Source organism: Lissotriton helveticus, chromosome 2_1 (genome assembly GCF_964261635.1).
Source record: "Lissotriton helveticus chromosome 2_1, aLisHel1.1, whole genome shotgun sequence".
NCBI classification, from domain to species: Eukaryota; Metazoa; Chordata; class Amphibia; order Caudata; family Salamandridae; genus Lissotriton; species Lissotriton helveticus.
In genome coordinates, this window is record NC_136059.1 from 1,590,342,219 (window position 1) to 1,590,360,701 (window position 18,483).

The 18,483-nt window shown below is 39.7% G+C and overlaps 1 protein-coding gene across 3 annotated transcripts in view; it reads left to right on the forward strand.

The window, feature by feature from the left end:
* The window catches only part of TECRL (trans-2,3-enoyl-CoA reductase like), a 769,360-nt gene that overhangs the window by 381,239 nt on the left and 369,638 nt on the right, over positions 1–18,483 (forward strand). For all 3 annotated transcript variants that reach the window (XM_078677590.1, XM_078677589.1, XM_078677588.1), the window contains exon 5: positions 13,375–13,490. In XM_078677590.1, the coding sequence (XP_078533716.1) occupies positions 13,375–13,490 (116 nt within the window). The remainder of the gene's footprint in view (positions 1–13,374; positions 13,491–18,483) is intronic.

Below are 18,483 nucleotides of genomic sequence, written 5' to 3' on the forward strand. Positions count from 1 at the left end.
TACTACTTGATGAGGAAGTGTCGGAGAAGGTGAGATATTTTTGGGACGATCTTCCTTGGTTATCTTGTAGGTATCTTCGGGAGTCTGGCCGTGAGTAAAAATCCTGTTGGAGATAAGGGTACACCTTTTCTATATTGAAGTTCTTTTGGTCTTTTTCGAATTGATTTGTTTTTTGATTGACGGTGTAGTCTTTGAATTCACTAATTTCTTTTTCAACTTTTTCCAAAAGTCCTTTGGCGTCTGATATAAGATCGTTAGTGGTAATACTTAGTTGTAATTTCTCAATTTCTTCCAATTGGGCTTTGGATAATCTTTGGGCCGTTTCAATTGTCAGGACCATCAGGTCCCGGCTACATTTCGTTTCGATGAAACTATATCCCTTTTTATAGATAGGGTCCTCCGTGAAGACGACCGGTATGTTCTTTATCTGTAGGCCTCCTGGGATAGTGCCCGCTCTCAGGTGTTGGAGTAAGAAGTGACCATGTAGGTCCGTCCTAATTTGTTTTTTCTTTAATCTTAGGAGTTTATCCGTTTCATTTTGATTTTGTGCAGGTACACTTAAAGCGGCTGAAGCAAAGAGGGGTGGATCCGCTAGCAGTTTTTTTATATGGTCTTCGCTGTACGCAAAGGTTTCATTTTCTGACATACTTTTCTGTGCTCACTCGCTCAATCACACTCTGACGTTCTTTCCACAATAAACAAATAAACCGACGCAGGACAATGGGTCCCTGATTCTCCACTGAGAATAATCAATTCGTAAGTGCCAAGTTGCCTAACTTCTCGCGAAGGGGCTACCACACAAGCAACTGCCTGCTATCACAATATGTAATCACCACTGGGTATGGGTTCCCACGCAGTAAGGCCAAACCCTGCCTTAACTATTGTTATCACACAAAATGCCAATACTGCCAAATAACTTCAACATACTGTTTTGTATACTATTTTGTTTCCTGCATCTGAATTTAAACTGAATGCAACGGAGACTTTTATCATTGAGTTAATCCATATAGATTTGCATTTTATTTGCAAATATTCCTCTTTTTCATATTTTTCAAACGTTTTTTTGTTTACAAAACATTTTCTTGAAGCACATTACAAACAAAACGAAACATAAACATTAATTGTGAAAAACTTTACTTTCATACTTCATTCATACTGGGGGACATGATCCATCATACTCAACAAACACTCAGCCAATTGTCAGTCTAAAAGGTCATACAATTTTTACAATTTATATACACTTTGTTTTATGAAGCCATAGATTCTCATTCGTAATTTGACTCTCTAATTTCAGAGAAAATGCATTCAAATATCTTGTGGCTTCCACGTATAAAACGTGATCTGTAAGGGTCTACGCGTTTCGAACTCCTAAATTCTGGAGTTCTCGTCAGGACCGTAGGCTGTGAATGACAAACAGGGGACCTGTGTTAATGTGGGTTCTATAAAAACTGCTTTTAGTTCAACACCCACTTCTTTGTCTCTTACCTCTCTAAGTTGCAGCTAGTTGTGCCTCAGTATTTTCATCATAATCCGCGAAGCGGGACCACCTATATAACATGTATATGAACTTTGTTTAATCCGATAATATTATGCACCTCTCAGTGTCAAGGAAACATGCGTGAAGTCATAAAAATGTATCTTGTTTTTCTGGTTCTGAAAAAGATTATAGATCAGCTGTTAGCGCTACTTTCAATTGGTTTTGGAGTCGCGCTACTCTCAATTGGTTGTCGACTGGCTGGTGGAGCTGTGGGAATTCTTACCGGTTATTTAGTTTGTGCTCGCCGTCAAAATCAATTTCTGTGTGGCGATCGGCGGGCGAGTGACAGTGAGTATGACTTCACGCATGTTTCCTTGACACTGAGAGGTGCATAATATTATCGGATTAAACAAAGTTCATATACATGTTATATAGGTGGTCCCGCTTCGCGGATTATGATGAAAATACTGAGGCACAACTAGCTGCAACTTAGAGAGGTAAGAGACAAAGAAGTGGGTGTTGAACTAAAAGCAGTTTTTATAGAACCCACATTAACACAGGTCCCCTGTTTGTCATTCACAGCCTACGGTCCTGACGAGAACTCCAGAATTTAGGAGTTCGAAACGCGTAGACCCTTACAGATCACGTTTTATACGTGGAAGCCACAAGATATTTGAATGCATTTTCTCTGAAATTAGAGAGTCAAATTACGAATGAGAATCTATGGCTTCATAAAACAAAGTGTATATAAATTGTAAAAATTGTATGACCTTTTAGACTGACAATTGGCTGAGTGTTTGTTGAGTATGATGGATCATGTCCCCCAGTATGAATGAAGTATGAAAATAAAGTTTTTCACAATTAATGTTTATGTTTCGTTTTGTTTGTAATGTGCTTCAAGAAAATGTTTTGTAAACAAAAAAAGTTTGAAAAATATGAAAAAGAGGAATATTTGCAAATAAAATGCAAATCTATATGGATTAACTCAATGATAAAAGTCTCCGTTGCATTCAGTTTAAATTCAGATGCGGGAAACAAAATAGTATACAAAATAGTATGTTGAAGTTATTTGGCAGTATTGGCATTTTGTGTGATAACAATTGCTAAGGCAGGGTTTGGCCTTACTGCGTGGGAACCCATACCCAGTGGTGATTACATATTGTGATAGCAGGCAGTTGCTTGTGTGGTAGCCCCTTCGCGAGAAGTTAGGCAACTTGGCACTTACGAATTGATTATTCTCAGTGGAGAATCAGGGACCCATTGTCCTGCGTCGGTTTATTTGTTTATTGTGGAAAGAACGTCAGAGTGTGATTGAGCGAGTGAGCACAGAAAAGTATGTCAGAAAATGAAACCTTTGCGTACAGCGAAGACCATATAAAAAAACTGCTAGCGGATCCACCCCTCTTTGCTTCAGCCGCTTTAAGTGTACCTGCACAAAATCAAAATGAAACGGATAAACTCCTAAGATTAAAGAAAAAACAAATTAGGATGGACCTACATGGTCACTTCTTACTCCAACACCTGAGAGCGGGCACTATCCCAGGAGGCCTACAGATAAAGAACATACCGGTCGTCTTCACGGAGGACCCTATCTATAAAAAGGGATATAGTTTAATCGAAACGAAATGTAGCCGGGACCTGATGGTCCTGACAATTGAAACGGCCCAAAGATTATCCAAAGCCCAATTGGAAGAAATTGAGAAATTACAACTAAGTATTACCACTAACGATCTTATATCAGACGCCAAAGGACTTTTGGAAAAAGTTGAAAAAGAAATTAGTGAATTCAAAGACTACACCGTCAATCAAAAAACAAATCAATTCAAAAAAGACCAAAAGAACTTCAATATAGAAAAGGTGTACCCTTATCTCCAACAGGATTTTTACTCACGGCCAGACTCCCGAAGATTCCTACAAGATAACCAAGGAAGATCGTCCCAAAAATATCTCACCTTCTCCGACACTTCCTCATCAAGTAGTAATAGTGAAGGAGATAACACAGAGCCAAGAAGAACAAATAACAGAAGAGGCTCCTTTCAACAAAATCAACAGGGTCCTCCTTCTTTTTTAGGGAGAGGCCAAACAAAACAAAGAGGCAAACCGAGATATACTCAACCCTGGGAGATGTCAACACGACGCCAGAACTACAAAAACTGACGCCATCATTAATTTTCAACATTTCCAATAAAGTCCTGACAAAGGAAGAAGAAAACATACTACAAAAGGGACTCACCTTTGTTCCATCAAAAAAGACTGATTTTGTAAAATTAAAAACCGAAACCATAGAGTTTTTTCGCAAAATCAGACTAAAAACCTATTTCTCCGAGAACCCCACCAATACCAATATGGAAATCACTGGATTGCACAAAAATCTACATTCTGTCCCCCAAATTTCAAAACACCCAAGGAAGTGTTAACCTTCGAAAGAACTATACTCTCAGCAATTGGAGAAATGGAGAAAAAGACCAAGTGGGTGAAGTATAACACCACAAAATCGGAATCCATAGCACTAACAAATCTAGCAAAGGACACATCCGTAATAATTAAACAAGCAGATAAAGGGGGCTCAATTGTCATATGGGACCGCCAACTATACATCGACGAAGTCAAAAAACAACTAAATGACACCAATTGTTATCGCAAACTAAAAAAAGACCCTACAATGGAGTTAAAACAACAGTTATACTCTATCATTGATGAAGCCTTTGAAAATGGTTTCCTTGGTAAGAAAGAATTTGAATACCTAAGAATTAAACATCCAAGAATTCCGCTTTTCTATGTACTACCAAAAGTACATAAAGATGCCAACTCCCCTCCCGGACGACCAATAGTATCCGGTTGTGAGTCCTTGATGGAACCAATCTCCAAATTCGTGGACTTCTTCTTGAAGCCTTTCATCCCTGATGTAAAATCTTACATCCGAGACACAACGGATTTTATTAATAAATTACAGGATGTGAAATTCAATGACAAAAATGACTGGCTGGTTACAATGGATATAACTTCTTTGTAAACCCAAATACCCCAAGACGAAGGATTACAGGTTCTAAAATATTACCTAGAAACACGAGACAAACCAGAACAAGTTCCAACAAATTTCATCCTAAAGTTGGCGAAATTTGCTTTAAAAAACAACTACTTCTTGTTTGATGGTGATTTCTATCTACAAATAGGCGGAGTGGCGATGGGCTGTCCCTTCGCCCCGGAATTAGCTGTACTATTCATGTCCATCTATGAAGACAAATTCATCTACCAAGATAACCCTTTCAAACATGCAATAAATTATTGGAGCCGTTTTATTGACGACGTGTTCTTTGTATGGTCTGGCCCTGAAGAGGAATTAAAAATGTTCAACCAATGGCTCAATAATAGAACACAAGAAATCAAGTTCAGCCTCGTATACTCAAAAAAGAAAATTCCATTCTTGGATGTGGAGATATATCCTTCGGACGAAGGAGAATTGAAAACCACTCTACACAAAAAAGAAACCGATCGGAACAGACTGTTGCATTTTAAAAGCAACCACCCCCGCAGCCTCAAGGAGAATTTGCCATATGGGCAGTACCTGAGGATTAGGAGAAATTGCCAAGACAGACAAGAATACGAGAAACATGCAGACAAACTCACTAGCAACCTAATCGAACGAGGATACCCTAAAAAATTGTTGCGCCGCTCTAAAAAAAGAGCATGGTGGACACCTCGAGAACATCTATTGGCCAAAAAGACTAAAAAGAAACTGGACCGAATAGTCCTAGTAACCACCTTCTGTCCAAATTCAAATCTTCTAAAGAAAGCAGTAAATAACAACTGGCACCTAGTTAAAAATCTGTGCAAAGAACTGGAAAAACCGCCACTATTCGCCTTAAAAAAAGAATCAAATCTGGCCAACAAATTAGTAAGAGCGGCACTCCCTATGAAACCATCTACCAATTTGAGAAGTATGATGGGCCTCTCTCCTATCATAGGACACCATAAATGTGGAGGATGCAATTGCTGCGATTCGACAGAAGAAGGACCGATTTTCACACACAGTGGAATATCATGGAAACACGAGTCATTTACAAATTGTAAGACAAAATGCGTTATTTATGGCATAAAGTGTCCATGTAACCTCCTGTACATCGGCAAAACAAACCAAGAGGTGCGCGCCAGAATCCAACAACATAAATCCAGGATAAAGCGGAAAGTACCAAATGCCCCTTTAGTCAATCATTGGCAATCAAACAACCATGAAGAAAAAGACTTGCGATGGACAATTATAACAAAAGTGGAACAAGACCCCAGAGGGGGCGATATAGATGCAAAGCTGTCTAAAACAGAGGCTTCAATGATCGTCAGATTCAATACAGCGATTGATGGATTAAATGAACTTTCAGAAATATTTAAACTTTAATCATTAACCATTATGACAGATAACTTCCTCAAATAAAGCCCCATAGGCACAACATCCCCACTCAAAAAATTGAAGCTTTATAGAGTGCACTTCTCGCGAAATGATCACAACCGTGGGACCACATTCTTGGAATTACATGATAATTATATGACCATCCCCAAAGACCAGCTAACTAAAAAATGATACATACATCATATCACAGAACCAACTTGCATCGAATGACTAGGCTAAGATGGCCGCCATGAAACAGAGGAGCACCATGTGACCTTCAATTAGGAAGTAAACATATTCCCCAAGTCGGCTTTCACACCGAGAGACGGGACCCCAGTGGAATACACCGTGGAACTAAGGTATGTGCCAATAGATACTCCAAGGAGTTCATGAAACGCCACCCAAACTGAGCACAACAACACTGAGACATCCCCATTTGATTTCACAGACGCGCTGTGATCCGCCCGCCGATCGCCACACAGAAATTGATTTTGACGGCGAGCACAAACTAAATAACCGGTAAGAATTCCCACAGCTCCACCAGCCAGTCGACAACCAATTGAGAGTAGCGCGAGTCCAAAACCAATTGAAAGTAGCGCTAACAGCTGATCTATAATCTTTTTCAGAACCAGAAAAACAAGATACATTTTAAACAGTGAGTATGACTTCACGCATGTTTCCTTGACACTGAGAGGTGCATAATATTATCGGATTAAACAAAGTTCATATACATGTTATATAGGTGGTCCCGCTTCGCGGATTATGATGAAAATACTGAGGCACAACTAGCTGCAACTTAGAGAGGTAAGAGACAAAGAAGTGGGTGTTGAACTAAAAGCAGTTTTTATAGAACCCACATTAACACAGGTCCCCTGTTTGTCATTCACAGCCTACGGTCCTGACAAGAACTCCAGAATTTAGGAGTTCGAAACGCGTAGACCCTTACAGATCACGTTTTATACGTGGAAGCCACAAGATATTTGAATGCATTTTCTCTGAAATTAGAGAGTCAAATTACGAATGAGAATACATGGCTTCATAAAACAAAGTGTATATAAATTGTAAAAATTGTATGACCTTTTAGACTGACAATTGGCTGAGTGTTTGTTGAGTATGATGGATCATGTCCCCCAGTATGAATGAAGTATGAAAGTAAAGTTTTTCACAATTAATGTTTATGTTTCGTTTTGTTTGTAATGTGCTTCAAGAAAATGTTTTGTAAACAAAAAAACTTTTGAAAAATATGAAAAAGAGGAATATTTGCAAATAAAATGCAAATCTATATGGATTAACTCAATGATAAAAGTCTCCGTTGCATTCAGTTTAAATTCAGATGCAGGAAACAAAATAGTATGTTGAAGTTATTTGGCAGTATTGGCATTTTGTGTGATAACAATATTGAAGGTATTCATGGTTGCATTGATTAGGCCTTCCGCTCATGTGCTGAGTTAGGTTGATGACCTCATATGCCAGAGGGGGCAGCAATGATTCAAAATCGATGTTGCATTAATCTGGTCATCCACTACTGTGAGGATGTAAGTTAGCAGCCCCACACACCAGAGAGAACCATCTCAAATGTAACTGCTGTAGCACCATTTGAGAAGTCACCCTAGTACTGAACAAAGTGGACGACCCTCCATGCTAGGGGGGAGCTGCCATGTAGACTGCTGCATCCATCGGGCGGCGTCCATGTGCTGCCACAAGTAGGTGACCCTAGTTTGCAAAGCAGGATACTGTTGCCCTGTAGAGCAAGGGCGTTGACTTTTTTTAACCGTCTGTTAAAAGATAGTACCATTACAGAGACCATTGTTGATCACAACCACCTGTGTGTCTTGACCCGTGTGCTTGAAGGCTCGACTTAGGGGTCGGAAGCAGAGGGGATAGTAGTGGGAGCCGATACGACTAATCGCCCACCTGAAAGTCCCTAGGGTCCTGGATGAAGTTGCTCTGCCTTTCAGCTCTGATGCACTGGAACACTTTGACTTTCATAAAGCCATAGCAGGACTTCTGTTACTCTGACTCGGTGCACAGACATAATATCGACTCCAAAATATCGTTTGGACAGAATATCAAGTTTTAAATATCGTTTGGAGAAAATATCGACAGGACAGAATATCGACAGCCAAAATATCGTTTTTAAGGTAAGTGAAGTAATATCGACTGTAAATAATATAGAAAGTAAAAAATATCGTTTTTTATAAAATATGTAATTATTTATAGTGTTTTTATGTTATAATATGTGTGAAAAGTGTCATTTTATGTTATAATTATTTTTAATTAATGATTTTTTTAAAATTGTTGTGTAATTTTATTCTGTAGCGGGTTGTGGGTTTATAGGGGAATAGGGTGGGAAGTAATTTAATTATAATTAATTAAATATGTAAATTTATTAATTGGTAGTGATAATTAATTAATTGGTAATTAAATAATATATGTTAATTATTTAAAATTTAATTGGTAATTAATTTAATTTAATTTATTAATTGCTAATTATGTAAATTAAAATAATGTATTTCCTGTAGCGGGTTGTGGGTTTATAGGGGAATAGGGTGGGAAGTAATTTAATTATTATTTATTAAATATGTAAATGTATTAATTGGTAGTAATATTTAATTAATTGGTAATTAAATAATATTTGTTAATTAATTAAAATGTAATTGGTAATTAATGTAATTTAATTGATTAATTCCTAATTATGTTAAATTAAAGGGGTATTTTTAGGGTTCAGGGTCAGTTTTTAGTTTTTGGGTAAAGGGGTATTTTTAGGGTTCAGGGTCAGTTTTTAGTTTTTGGGTAAAGGGGTATTTTTAGGGTTCAGGGTCAGTTTTTAGTTTTTGGGTAAAGGGGTATTTTTAGGGTTCAGGGTCAGTTTTGGGTTTTTGGGTAAAGGGGTATTTTTAGGGTTTAGGGTCAGTTTTTGGTTTTTGGGTAAAGGGGTATTTTTAGGGTTCAGGGTCAGTTTTGGGTTTTTGGGTAAAGGGTTTTTTTAGGGTTCAGGGTCAGTTTTGGGGTACAGGGGTACAGGGGTACAGTGTAAAAATAAAGTAAAATTAAATTTACATTAATTTAATTTAATGAAATGAAATTAAATTAAATTATATTTAAATATTTTTAAATAATTTAAATTAAAAAAATTATTATATACTTACCAATACTTACGTTGTAATGGTAGTGCGTTGTAAAAGTTGCGTTGTAACGTCATATATCCACTGTTGCACTCTTTGCCGTGGGAATAGTAATTTTTACTCTTTTGTATTTGTATGTTAATAATATTGGCTATTATTTAATAAAATTTTGTTACTATATATATATATGTTTTAAGAAATATGATTAAAAAATATTATTTTTTTACTTTCAATAATTATTTAATTATTAAAAGTTATTTTAAGTATTGTTAATTATATTTTAGTAATTAATTTTTTATATTAATGTCATTAAACATTGTTTTTATTAAAGTCGATATTTTTTACAACTATATTTTTGTAAACGATATTTTGTACTCAATATTTTTGTACTTACCTGTTTGTACATACAAACTCGATATTTTGGTTGTAGATATTTTTTGCTCGATATTTTGGGTAGTCGATATTTTGGTAGTCGATATTATTTCAGTGATCCCTCTGACTCATAGTGCGGCTTAACCTCAATGTTGTCTATTATGAATGGAGAATGACCATGACCAGTAGACAGGAGGTGAGACTCAGAACTGTGTCTAGACAACAATAGAGAGCCGACCTTAGGATTGCTCAGTGTATTACTTGTGTGTGTCATATTACATTTTGTGTCTGTACATAAAATACTAATTTAACCAGTATCCAGGTTGGCATACATGTATTGTGGTTGCTGGATTTATTTTGAGTCTTGAGCTGGTGTATTCCTTGTCCCTACTTCCCCACAGGAAGCACTCGACTGCTCCACCCACACTATCATTGAGACTCAAGTGCTGAAGGGGCACTTGGGCCAGTTACTCAGGGCCCATTATGGGTCAGTCCTTGGGACAACAGGGGTAAAAGGACTCACCTCCATTGTTGGGCCCAGTTACCCATGCTGTCTGAAAGGGGTTCTGACATACTTATATGTGTTTTCCATGTATATTTGCAGACAGTTAAATTATAGGTGTAACATTTTTATCTTTTAGGCTGAGAACCTTTCATTCGAAATGCAATGTATTTATTATCACATATGTGTTTATTAGTATTAATTGAAGAAAAGTAGATCAAATCACTGCGTGCTGCCTGTTGTATTCTGTGTAGCTCAATGTTGAGCTTGGCTTTCTTTGTATGTGCTCATTCAAAATTGTGGTAAAGTTTTGAATTTCCCAACGTCTGCCCTACTGAGCAGGTTGCTAATATTCCTTGATTATATTCACCAGAGTAAATTTTTTTCACATTGCAAAATCATTTGTATTGAATATATTTAGGTCCCAAAGTTCCAACCCTTAGCACTGTTTTCACCTTTAGACAGTGGCGGCCGGTAAGTTTTGGAGGGAGGGGGCAGACGGGACACACTTGCAGGCACACATACACATAACACTCACAGCAATGCACACACACACACCCACACAAACACATCTATTCACAACACTCTTCACCCAACATTCATACACACACGCATGCACCAAACATTAATCTAAAAGAAAAACAAACACTTACCTGCAGCCAGCTCTGTCTCTGAGGTTCCAGGAGACTTGTGACTGCTGCCTTCCCTCATTGGCTGTCAGCCAATGATAGAAGGCAGCATTCCAAACGTCATCACAGAGTGAGATGGGGTCAGTGAGACTGCTGACCCCACCACACTCTGTGATGAAGTGTCACTAATTGACACTCGACCCTGGGCACTTCAGGGCCTAAAACTGAAGAGCCAAGGTGTGAGGCAATCCGTGATGCTACCCTTTGTCACTGAGGGGAGGGCATCAGGGACCTTTGCTGAGGCGAGGACGTCACACCCACAGGAGCTGTGACTTCCTCAGCCCAGCAAAGTTCAGCTCAAGCAGACAGGAGCCTGCGCATAGCGCATGTCGGGCTCCTGGCTGCCTGACCTGAAAATGAACAGTGTCTGTCAGGCTGACCTTTTTTCAGCATTACAGGCACTGTTCATGAGCGGCAAAAGGTGGAGGGGTGTGGCCTCTCAGCTCCAATGGACCATCTCCCGCTGCCTTTAGACATTATGAGATAGGATCTAGGCTCAAAGCGACACAAGTCTCTAAGGGGGCTATTGCGCGAGGATTCGTCTTTCACCAGTATTTCCCCTCCTATCATGGATATAGAATGACTGTGCAGGATGAATTTATTGTACCTTAGCATCCAAACCCTGATATTTTAGACTACATATTAGACTATAGATGTGCATGAAACATTACTTTTAATTATGTATGGTTAGGACAAAGGCCAATGAATGAACATTTAGGGGCAGTATAAAACTTAAGATCTGTTGTGAAAAGAACTTGGTAAGGAACCAAACTTTGAGGAATAAACCTCTTGAGAAGCAGTAGTTTCTATCACCAAGGGCTAATTGTGGGATGGCATAATTCTGAGCAGTGGCAGCTCCTCCGTTATGGTGGAGGAACGTCACCCCCCTGCTGAAAGCCAGCAGAGGCAAGGACATAATTGAAATGATAATAAAACATTTTATTATAATTTTATTTTGAGTCCTGCCAGCCGAGGCGAGGGATGAGCGGCAAAAGCCACAGTTTACATTGCGACTGCAGCACAAGGGAGGACGGGGGAGTAGTGGTCACTGCTAAATACGGTCTGGCGGGCCCCAGAGGGCTGGCTAAATCATCATGCACACCTTTCTCCACCTAGCTGTGTTCTACAGCTGGGTGGAGAAACTAACACAGGCTCCCAGTCTATGGCTGAGCACTGAACCGAGGTACTCAGACCAATCCCAGCGCTGCTCACATACTGGGAATAGCATTCCCAGCATGTGAGCAGCTGGGAGCCTGTGCAGTGTGCACCAGGTTCATGACAAGGATGAGAGGATTGGGAGGAGGTGGCAGCCGTCAGAGCAGGTAAGTGCAACTTTATTTTTTAATTGTCTTTTTTTGTGTCCCCATCTCCCCCCACCCCACCACTTCCCAGAACAAGCGGCCACTTCTGATTCTGAGCACTTTCTGAGGTGAATATCTGTACTAGAGCTAACATTTTTGGAGAAGAAGTTACAGAAAGCATTGTCCAAAGAGCTGGAAGTCTTTATATTATTTTTGGAAGTTTAAGTATTTCAATGTTCAGCATGTTCAAAGTAAACGAGTTCCGTCACAAAGCAAGCATTGAACTAACCTGGAGGTCTCCTTTATTGCGTGCATGCCAACAGAGACACACAACAGGTACACATGCAGGTTACAACAACAAATGCAGAAACATCCTTCCACACACACATATTGCAACACGAGCAGGCACTCATTCACACTCACCAATAAGCATGCAGGACCAAACGCATATGGAAAGGGTACAACTTGGTATGGAGGGCCAAGGACATACACCAAAGACGACTCGGTTGTGAACTGCTGAACGGGACTGCCTTCGCACATTGAGACACACAACAAATACCATAAAAAGGAAAGAGTATTATTTACATCCCTAATTATCTCTGTAAGCATTTATAACAACATGAGCACTGCAAGATAGAGGTAATCCTGTCTTTGAGACCATGTTTTTGCCCAACCTGACACTGAAAGCCAATGGGTAGGTGACGTGAGAGAGAGAACCCTCATCCCTGTTTTTCAAGTCTGAGAACAAGAGAAACATCTGAAAGCCTCAACCTGGTTCAGGGAATAGGTGGACAAATTGAGGCCTAGATTTAATTAGGCCTGGGTGGAGTTCGCAAAGTGCTGCAAAAACTCTGCTGCTCTCTGCGGAGTTCGGCAAGCGGCAGAGTTTGGTATGTCCCACTGCACGCTCTGATTTTTGGCAATAGGAGTTTGTCCAGTGCTGTAAAATCAGCACCCAGTGCACTACATGTAATGCAAAAGGGCACAGCTTTGTTCTGCTTCTCGAGTAGATGTTCTCCTCAAGCGGCAGCTTCCTCAACACGAACAGCAGATTTCTCAATGCAAGCGGTCATGTCCTGCTGCGACCACCCAAACTGAGAAATCTCGCAAGGTGGAGGTCTAGCACGCGATTTTTCTCTCGCTCATGTCGCCAATTTAATGTTGGCAAGTGGCGCGTGAGGAAATACTCCGATCTGCGTCATTTCACAGAGTTTTGTGGAACTCCGCGTGGAGTGGGCAAAACTCTGTGAACTCCGCCAGCGGAGCAGAATTATTCTCCAACCCCTAGGTTTACTAAGAGTGGCTTTAGCACTGACAGTTTTGCGCTACGTCTGAAGGACTTTTTAATGGTAAGTAATGATGAGTACTGGACAGATTCTCTGGAAGTATGTCTAAATTCGTATGTGTTTTTATTATAAACTTTCCATAAAAGTTCCTAATTTCATGAACTACAAAATTCTGCACTCTTGATCCTAAACTGTTTATTAATCTACAGTCTACCTTATTGTGGTTTTTGCTTTCTAGGTTTTTCTGTCTGAGTACTCTGGCCCCCTCCTAATCTACTTACTATTTTATGTACGGGTGTCTGGCATCTACGATACTGAGGAAAGTTATGAGACCTTCCGCCATCCTGTCGTCCAGTAAGTATTTCTCACTTTCACAATTAAGACAGAGTACAATATTTGTTGTTTCTTGGAAAAAAAATTCATATCTTACGTTAGGTTACACAAAAATGTTGACAAAAAGATGAAATCCTGAATATGTACTTGTTTTTAATCTTGGTTCCTACATCTCCACACCACTGATTTGACTGAAATTACATGGTACCATGTTTCTTTTTCCTTCTCGATAGCATGTGGCGATGAGTCGGTGGGGTTTGGATTAGTGATAGTCCGCCAAAGTTCTAGGTTCTTGCTGCTTTGAAGAAATGCCAATTGGATCTTAAAAACTATGGGTGGCCTTTATCAATGATGATCCATCCAGGAGAGTGAGATAAAAAAAGGAATACATTGTCACACAACCTCCCTATCAATACAATATCTGACAATATTACGGGCAATACAACATGATAGCCCTTATGACCAAGTGAGGTCTGATAAAAAATTGCTTCCTAATTGGGCACTGTATGTATGAGCACATGTAGTAACTCAGATTTACTAACATTTGAGGCAGCGCAGTGCAGCAAAACGACTTGCTGTGCTGCGCCAAACGGAGAGGGCAGCGATGCGCCATATCTACTATGATATGGTGCATGTCTGCTCTTTCTCTCTCTCTCTCTCTCTCTCTCTCTCTCTCTCTCTCTGTGCTGAGGCACTAGTGGCTGCCAAGTTCCAACGCAGCACGGTGCAAGTGTGCCTGTGTTGCAGGCTTGATTGTTTTTATACAGGAAGAGACAGAATGCAGCACACATAGAAAGAAGAAAAAACAAGGAGAAGTAAATATTTTTCCCCTGGTTACACCTTTGCTAAGAAGGCACAGCATTTTGACATATTCCCAGGTTTACTATTGTTAGTAAATCTGGGAATGTGCCAAAAACCATGGGCGGATGCATGAGAACACCCACGCTACACCCATGGAATGCCTTCCCTGGACAGAGTAAATTGTGCTGCCTTGCTTTACTCCAGATGTACCATACCGCGCAGAGTCACACAAGGAGTCTCTGCATGACATAGTAAATCTCACTTAAGGACTAGAGTTGCCCATGTGTCCCCTTGCGCGATGCAAAGTCAACGTTAGCCCTTAGTAAATCTGAGCCTAGGTAGGGATCTAACTTAGCCTTGGTGAAGACCTTTGACTGCTATAGGCAATACTACAGGCTGAAATATGTTGACAAGCAATGAGGATGTATGAGCCATGCTACTCGTTAGAAATTCCTCTTCTTTAATTTAGATTTTTCCATTTTATTTGGGGTACCATAATACCCTACACTAATAAAACACATATCTTTGGGTTTCTCTCAAGGTAATTGTGTAACTCAGAATCCCTTCTTCTATCCATTATTACTTTATTCGTAACTCCCTTGATGAGGTTGTTGAGTCTGCCCTGGCTGTACTAACTTTCCAGAACAACAGGTAAGTTACCTATGATGAAGCATGCCACAGTAAAGTAGGTGAGATTTCCTTTTCAAAAAGTTCGGGTTCTTCAGGGACCAAAAGAGCTTGTTGCTGAGATTGGTTGCAGCACTCATTATGAGATAAGGTGTTCATCATTTTTTCTGGAAGGCACTGGTGGTAGCTAGGCATCTAAATCCCAGGCCTCTGACTGATGTAATGTATTCAATGACCACTGCCTTCAGTTGTTTCCAGTCAAAATGTTCATAATAATAATGCATGCCTCAGCAAACTCTTTTTGGGGGGAAACATCCTTTACAACACAACTTTTACCACGCAGTGCTTTTACATCGCAACTTTTACAACGCAAACCATTACAACGCATTGCGCTGGGGGGCGCTCTAGGATAGAGAATATATTTAATTTACTATCCAACACCTTCCCTAGTGTCCACGGGGACTGGAGTTGGAATAGTAAATTAAACTATTCACTATCCAGCACCCCAAAGCGCTATGCGTTGTAATGGTATGCATTGTAAAAACCGCGATGTAAAAGCATGCGTGGTAAAAGCATGCGTTGTAATGTCATACATCCCTTTTTGGGCAATGATCATAGAAAAGATATTCACTAAATATTTGCAAACTACCTTTCCCTTAGAACACCTTAAAGCAGAATGCATTTAAATATTTATTTCTAATAGATTATCTTCCATTGTCTGCATTATCTCCTCTACTTCCTTAGCAGCACAATCAATTTTGTTACTTTTACCCTGGAAAATAATTTTACAAGGTAAGGCATTAAAAGCGATAGGGAAGAGGAGATAAGCAGTGCTTAATTTGTAAAAAGCAAAATAAGTGCAAGAGACCTCATCAGGAGGCCACTGTAGCTTTAGCACATTGACTCTGTCAGCGCCACCAATGAAACACCACTTCTGACCAGCACACTCTTACATGTGTGATAATTCAGATTATTCCAGACCGGTGAAGCTATAAGAATAGCTTGGCGGTAGATATTAGTAGTTTTAAATGTATATTGAATTAATAACCAACTGTTGCTGTGCCCATTTCTAAATTAGATAGACAGCGCCACCATGTGGTAGACTGTCATAAGTGGCGAAGTGCCGTGCTGACAATTAAGTGCTGGTGCCGAGCATAGGAAACCACCAGCTCAAATTAAGCACTGGAGGTAAGAGTAAAAGACAGGCGAGGTAGGAGAAATTATTGGAGGAACAATTCAATTGTAAAGTAGAAGAAGAACTGAAAAAATTATCTTTTCTTCTTAGATTGTACTTAATATCTTTTATTGCGTTTATTGCACTTCAATGACCATGTTGTAACTCAGTTTATGTGAGTCAGATGATTTATTGAACTTTCTCTAGGCTGTGTGAGATTTGCACAGGTAAAAACATAAAGCAAAAAACAAAGCTTTGTAATATATATAATTAAGGGTGACCACGGCAAACAATTCACCTGCGTACTCTGGGAAGGAAATATGTTGTTTCACCAATGACCATACTTGAGGGCATATTATCAAGCAGGGCATTAAAATGATCACACCACAACATGGGTTTCTATTGGAATTCACAAGGCCATATTATCAAGTCCATTATCGTCGCTTTAGCAGCAGTTTTCTGCCGCTAAAACGGCGATAATTTCTAACGCCCTGCTTGCTAATATATGCCCCTTGGTTTTTATAAAACTGCTCCAAGCTTGTTAAATTAAAAGGAAGAATGAAAAATAATCAAGTGATTATTGTCAATTCCTGGTCTTGCAGCATGCAGAAAATTAGAGTAATATAAGCAATTTTCGTGTTAACAATCTTGTTAGCGCCTAAACAGTTTGCTATGAATTTCGAATGTCTAATTATTTCAAGATAACGGCCATCAAATGCCAAAGTAGTCAGGAGGATATTGATTATTATTGTGGTCTGGATAATTAGCTAAAGTTTAGCTCAATTTGTATTGTTTTGTCTTCAGATTTTATAGCTTAATGAATTTGTGCCAGGAATGTCAGTTGTCACAATGTGTCTAATAAAGGGAGTTGCTTTTCACCACATTACTCAGAGCATGTTTGAAGGATATATTTTATCAGTGGTGTAACAATAGCTGCTGCAGCCCCCACAGTGTGGGAGGGCCCCTGAGCTCCAGGGAGCCCCCCTGCGGCACTGTGCATGGGTGGCCCTGGCCTTAGATCCCAGACTGAAACCAGTATGGCCCCCCCCCCATGTAGTCTGCAGGTTGGCCCCCTTAGGTTTCCTTATGCCACTGTATTTTATCTCTAGAGATTCTACTCAATGAACATGAGGGGTCAGATTTAATAAAATTTCACGCAATGCAGCAAGGCAACTTGATGTGCTCCGTTTCATGAAGGCGAGACATCAGAAATTGCCAAATTTATAGAGATGCTGCACATTTTTGATGTCTCCTTGCCCAGACGCACTGTGAGGTGCCTAGCATCAACACAGACACCCTTGCACCATGGTTGTTTTTGTGCAGGAAGAGACACATTTGTGCACAAAAACGATCCTTAAATGCGGAAAGCACCACACATAGATAAAGAAAAAACAAGGAGAAATATATTTCTCCTTGTTACGCCTGTGTCTGGAAGGCGAACCATTATGACTCATTCCCAGATTTAAATCTCTTGGTAAATCAGGGAATGGGCCAAAATCCATCAGTAGCTGTGTGGAAATGCCCACACTCCATCCATGGAATGCCTCCCTGCTGCATGGTAACACAAAACGCGAAATGCGCTGCCCTGCATTACCTTGAAATAACTAAACCACACAGAGCCAAGGAAGGTGGCTTTGTGTGGCTTAGTAAATCACAGCTGAGGGCTTTCGTTGCCTTGCGTGACACATGGGCAACGCAAGCCCTTAGTAAATCAGGCCCTAGATATGTACTTTCATGCGAAACAAGGGTCTAACCATATATTCTAGGAATATCTATGTGCTTTTATATACCATGGTCTACCGAAAATCAAAATCAATACATATAAAAAATTAATCTAAAATCTACATGTGCTGGTATTGTTGCCACATTTCTGCGGATGTACGACATTACAACGCATGCTTCTACCACGCATGCTTTTACATCGCGGTTTTTACAACGCATACCATTACAACGCATAGCGCTTTGGGGTGCTGGATAGTGAATAGTTTAATTTACTATTCCAACTCCAGTCCCCGTGGACACTAGGGAAGGTTATTGGATAGTAAATTAACCTATTCCCTATCCTAGAGCGCCCCCCAGCGCAATGCGTTGTAATGGTTTGCGTTGTAAAAGCTGCGATGTAAAAGCATTGCGTGATAAAAGTTGCGTTGTAAGTGATGTTTTCCCATTTCTGCTGTATGCTGCAATACCCATTTCTTTTCTAGAGTATGCTGGATTTTATAGCGGGCTACTTAGCAACTAAAAACCTTGTGATTTATAGTATTTCCGTGCCCTCTCAATTTGCATAATTTTGCATTGTGTTGGTTCGTTGATATAACCCCAGGTTTCCCATTATTTATTTTATTATCTGGATTGTAAAAGTCATTTAGCATTTATTTCTGCAATCTCAACAGAAACAAGCATGTGTTGTAA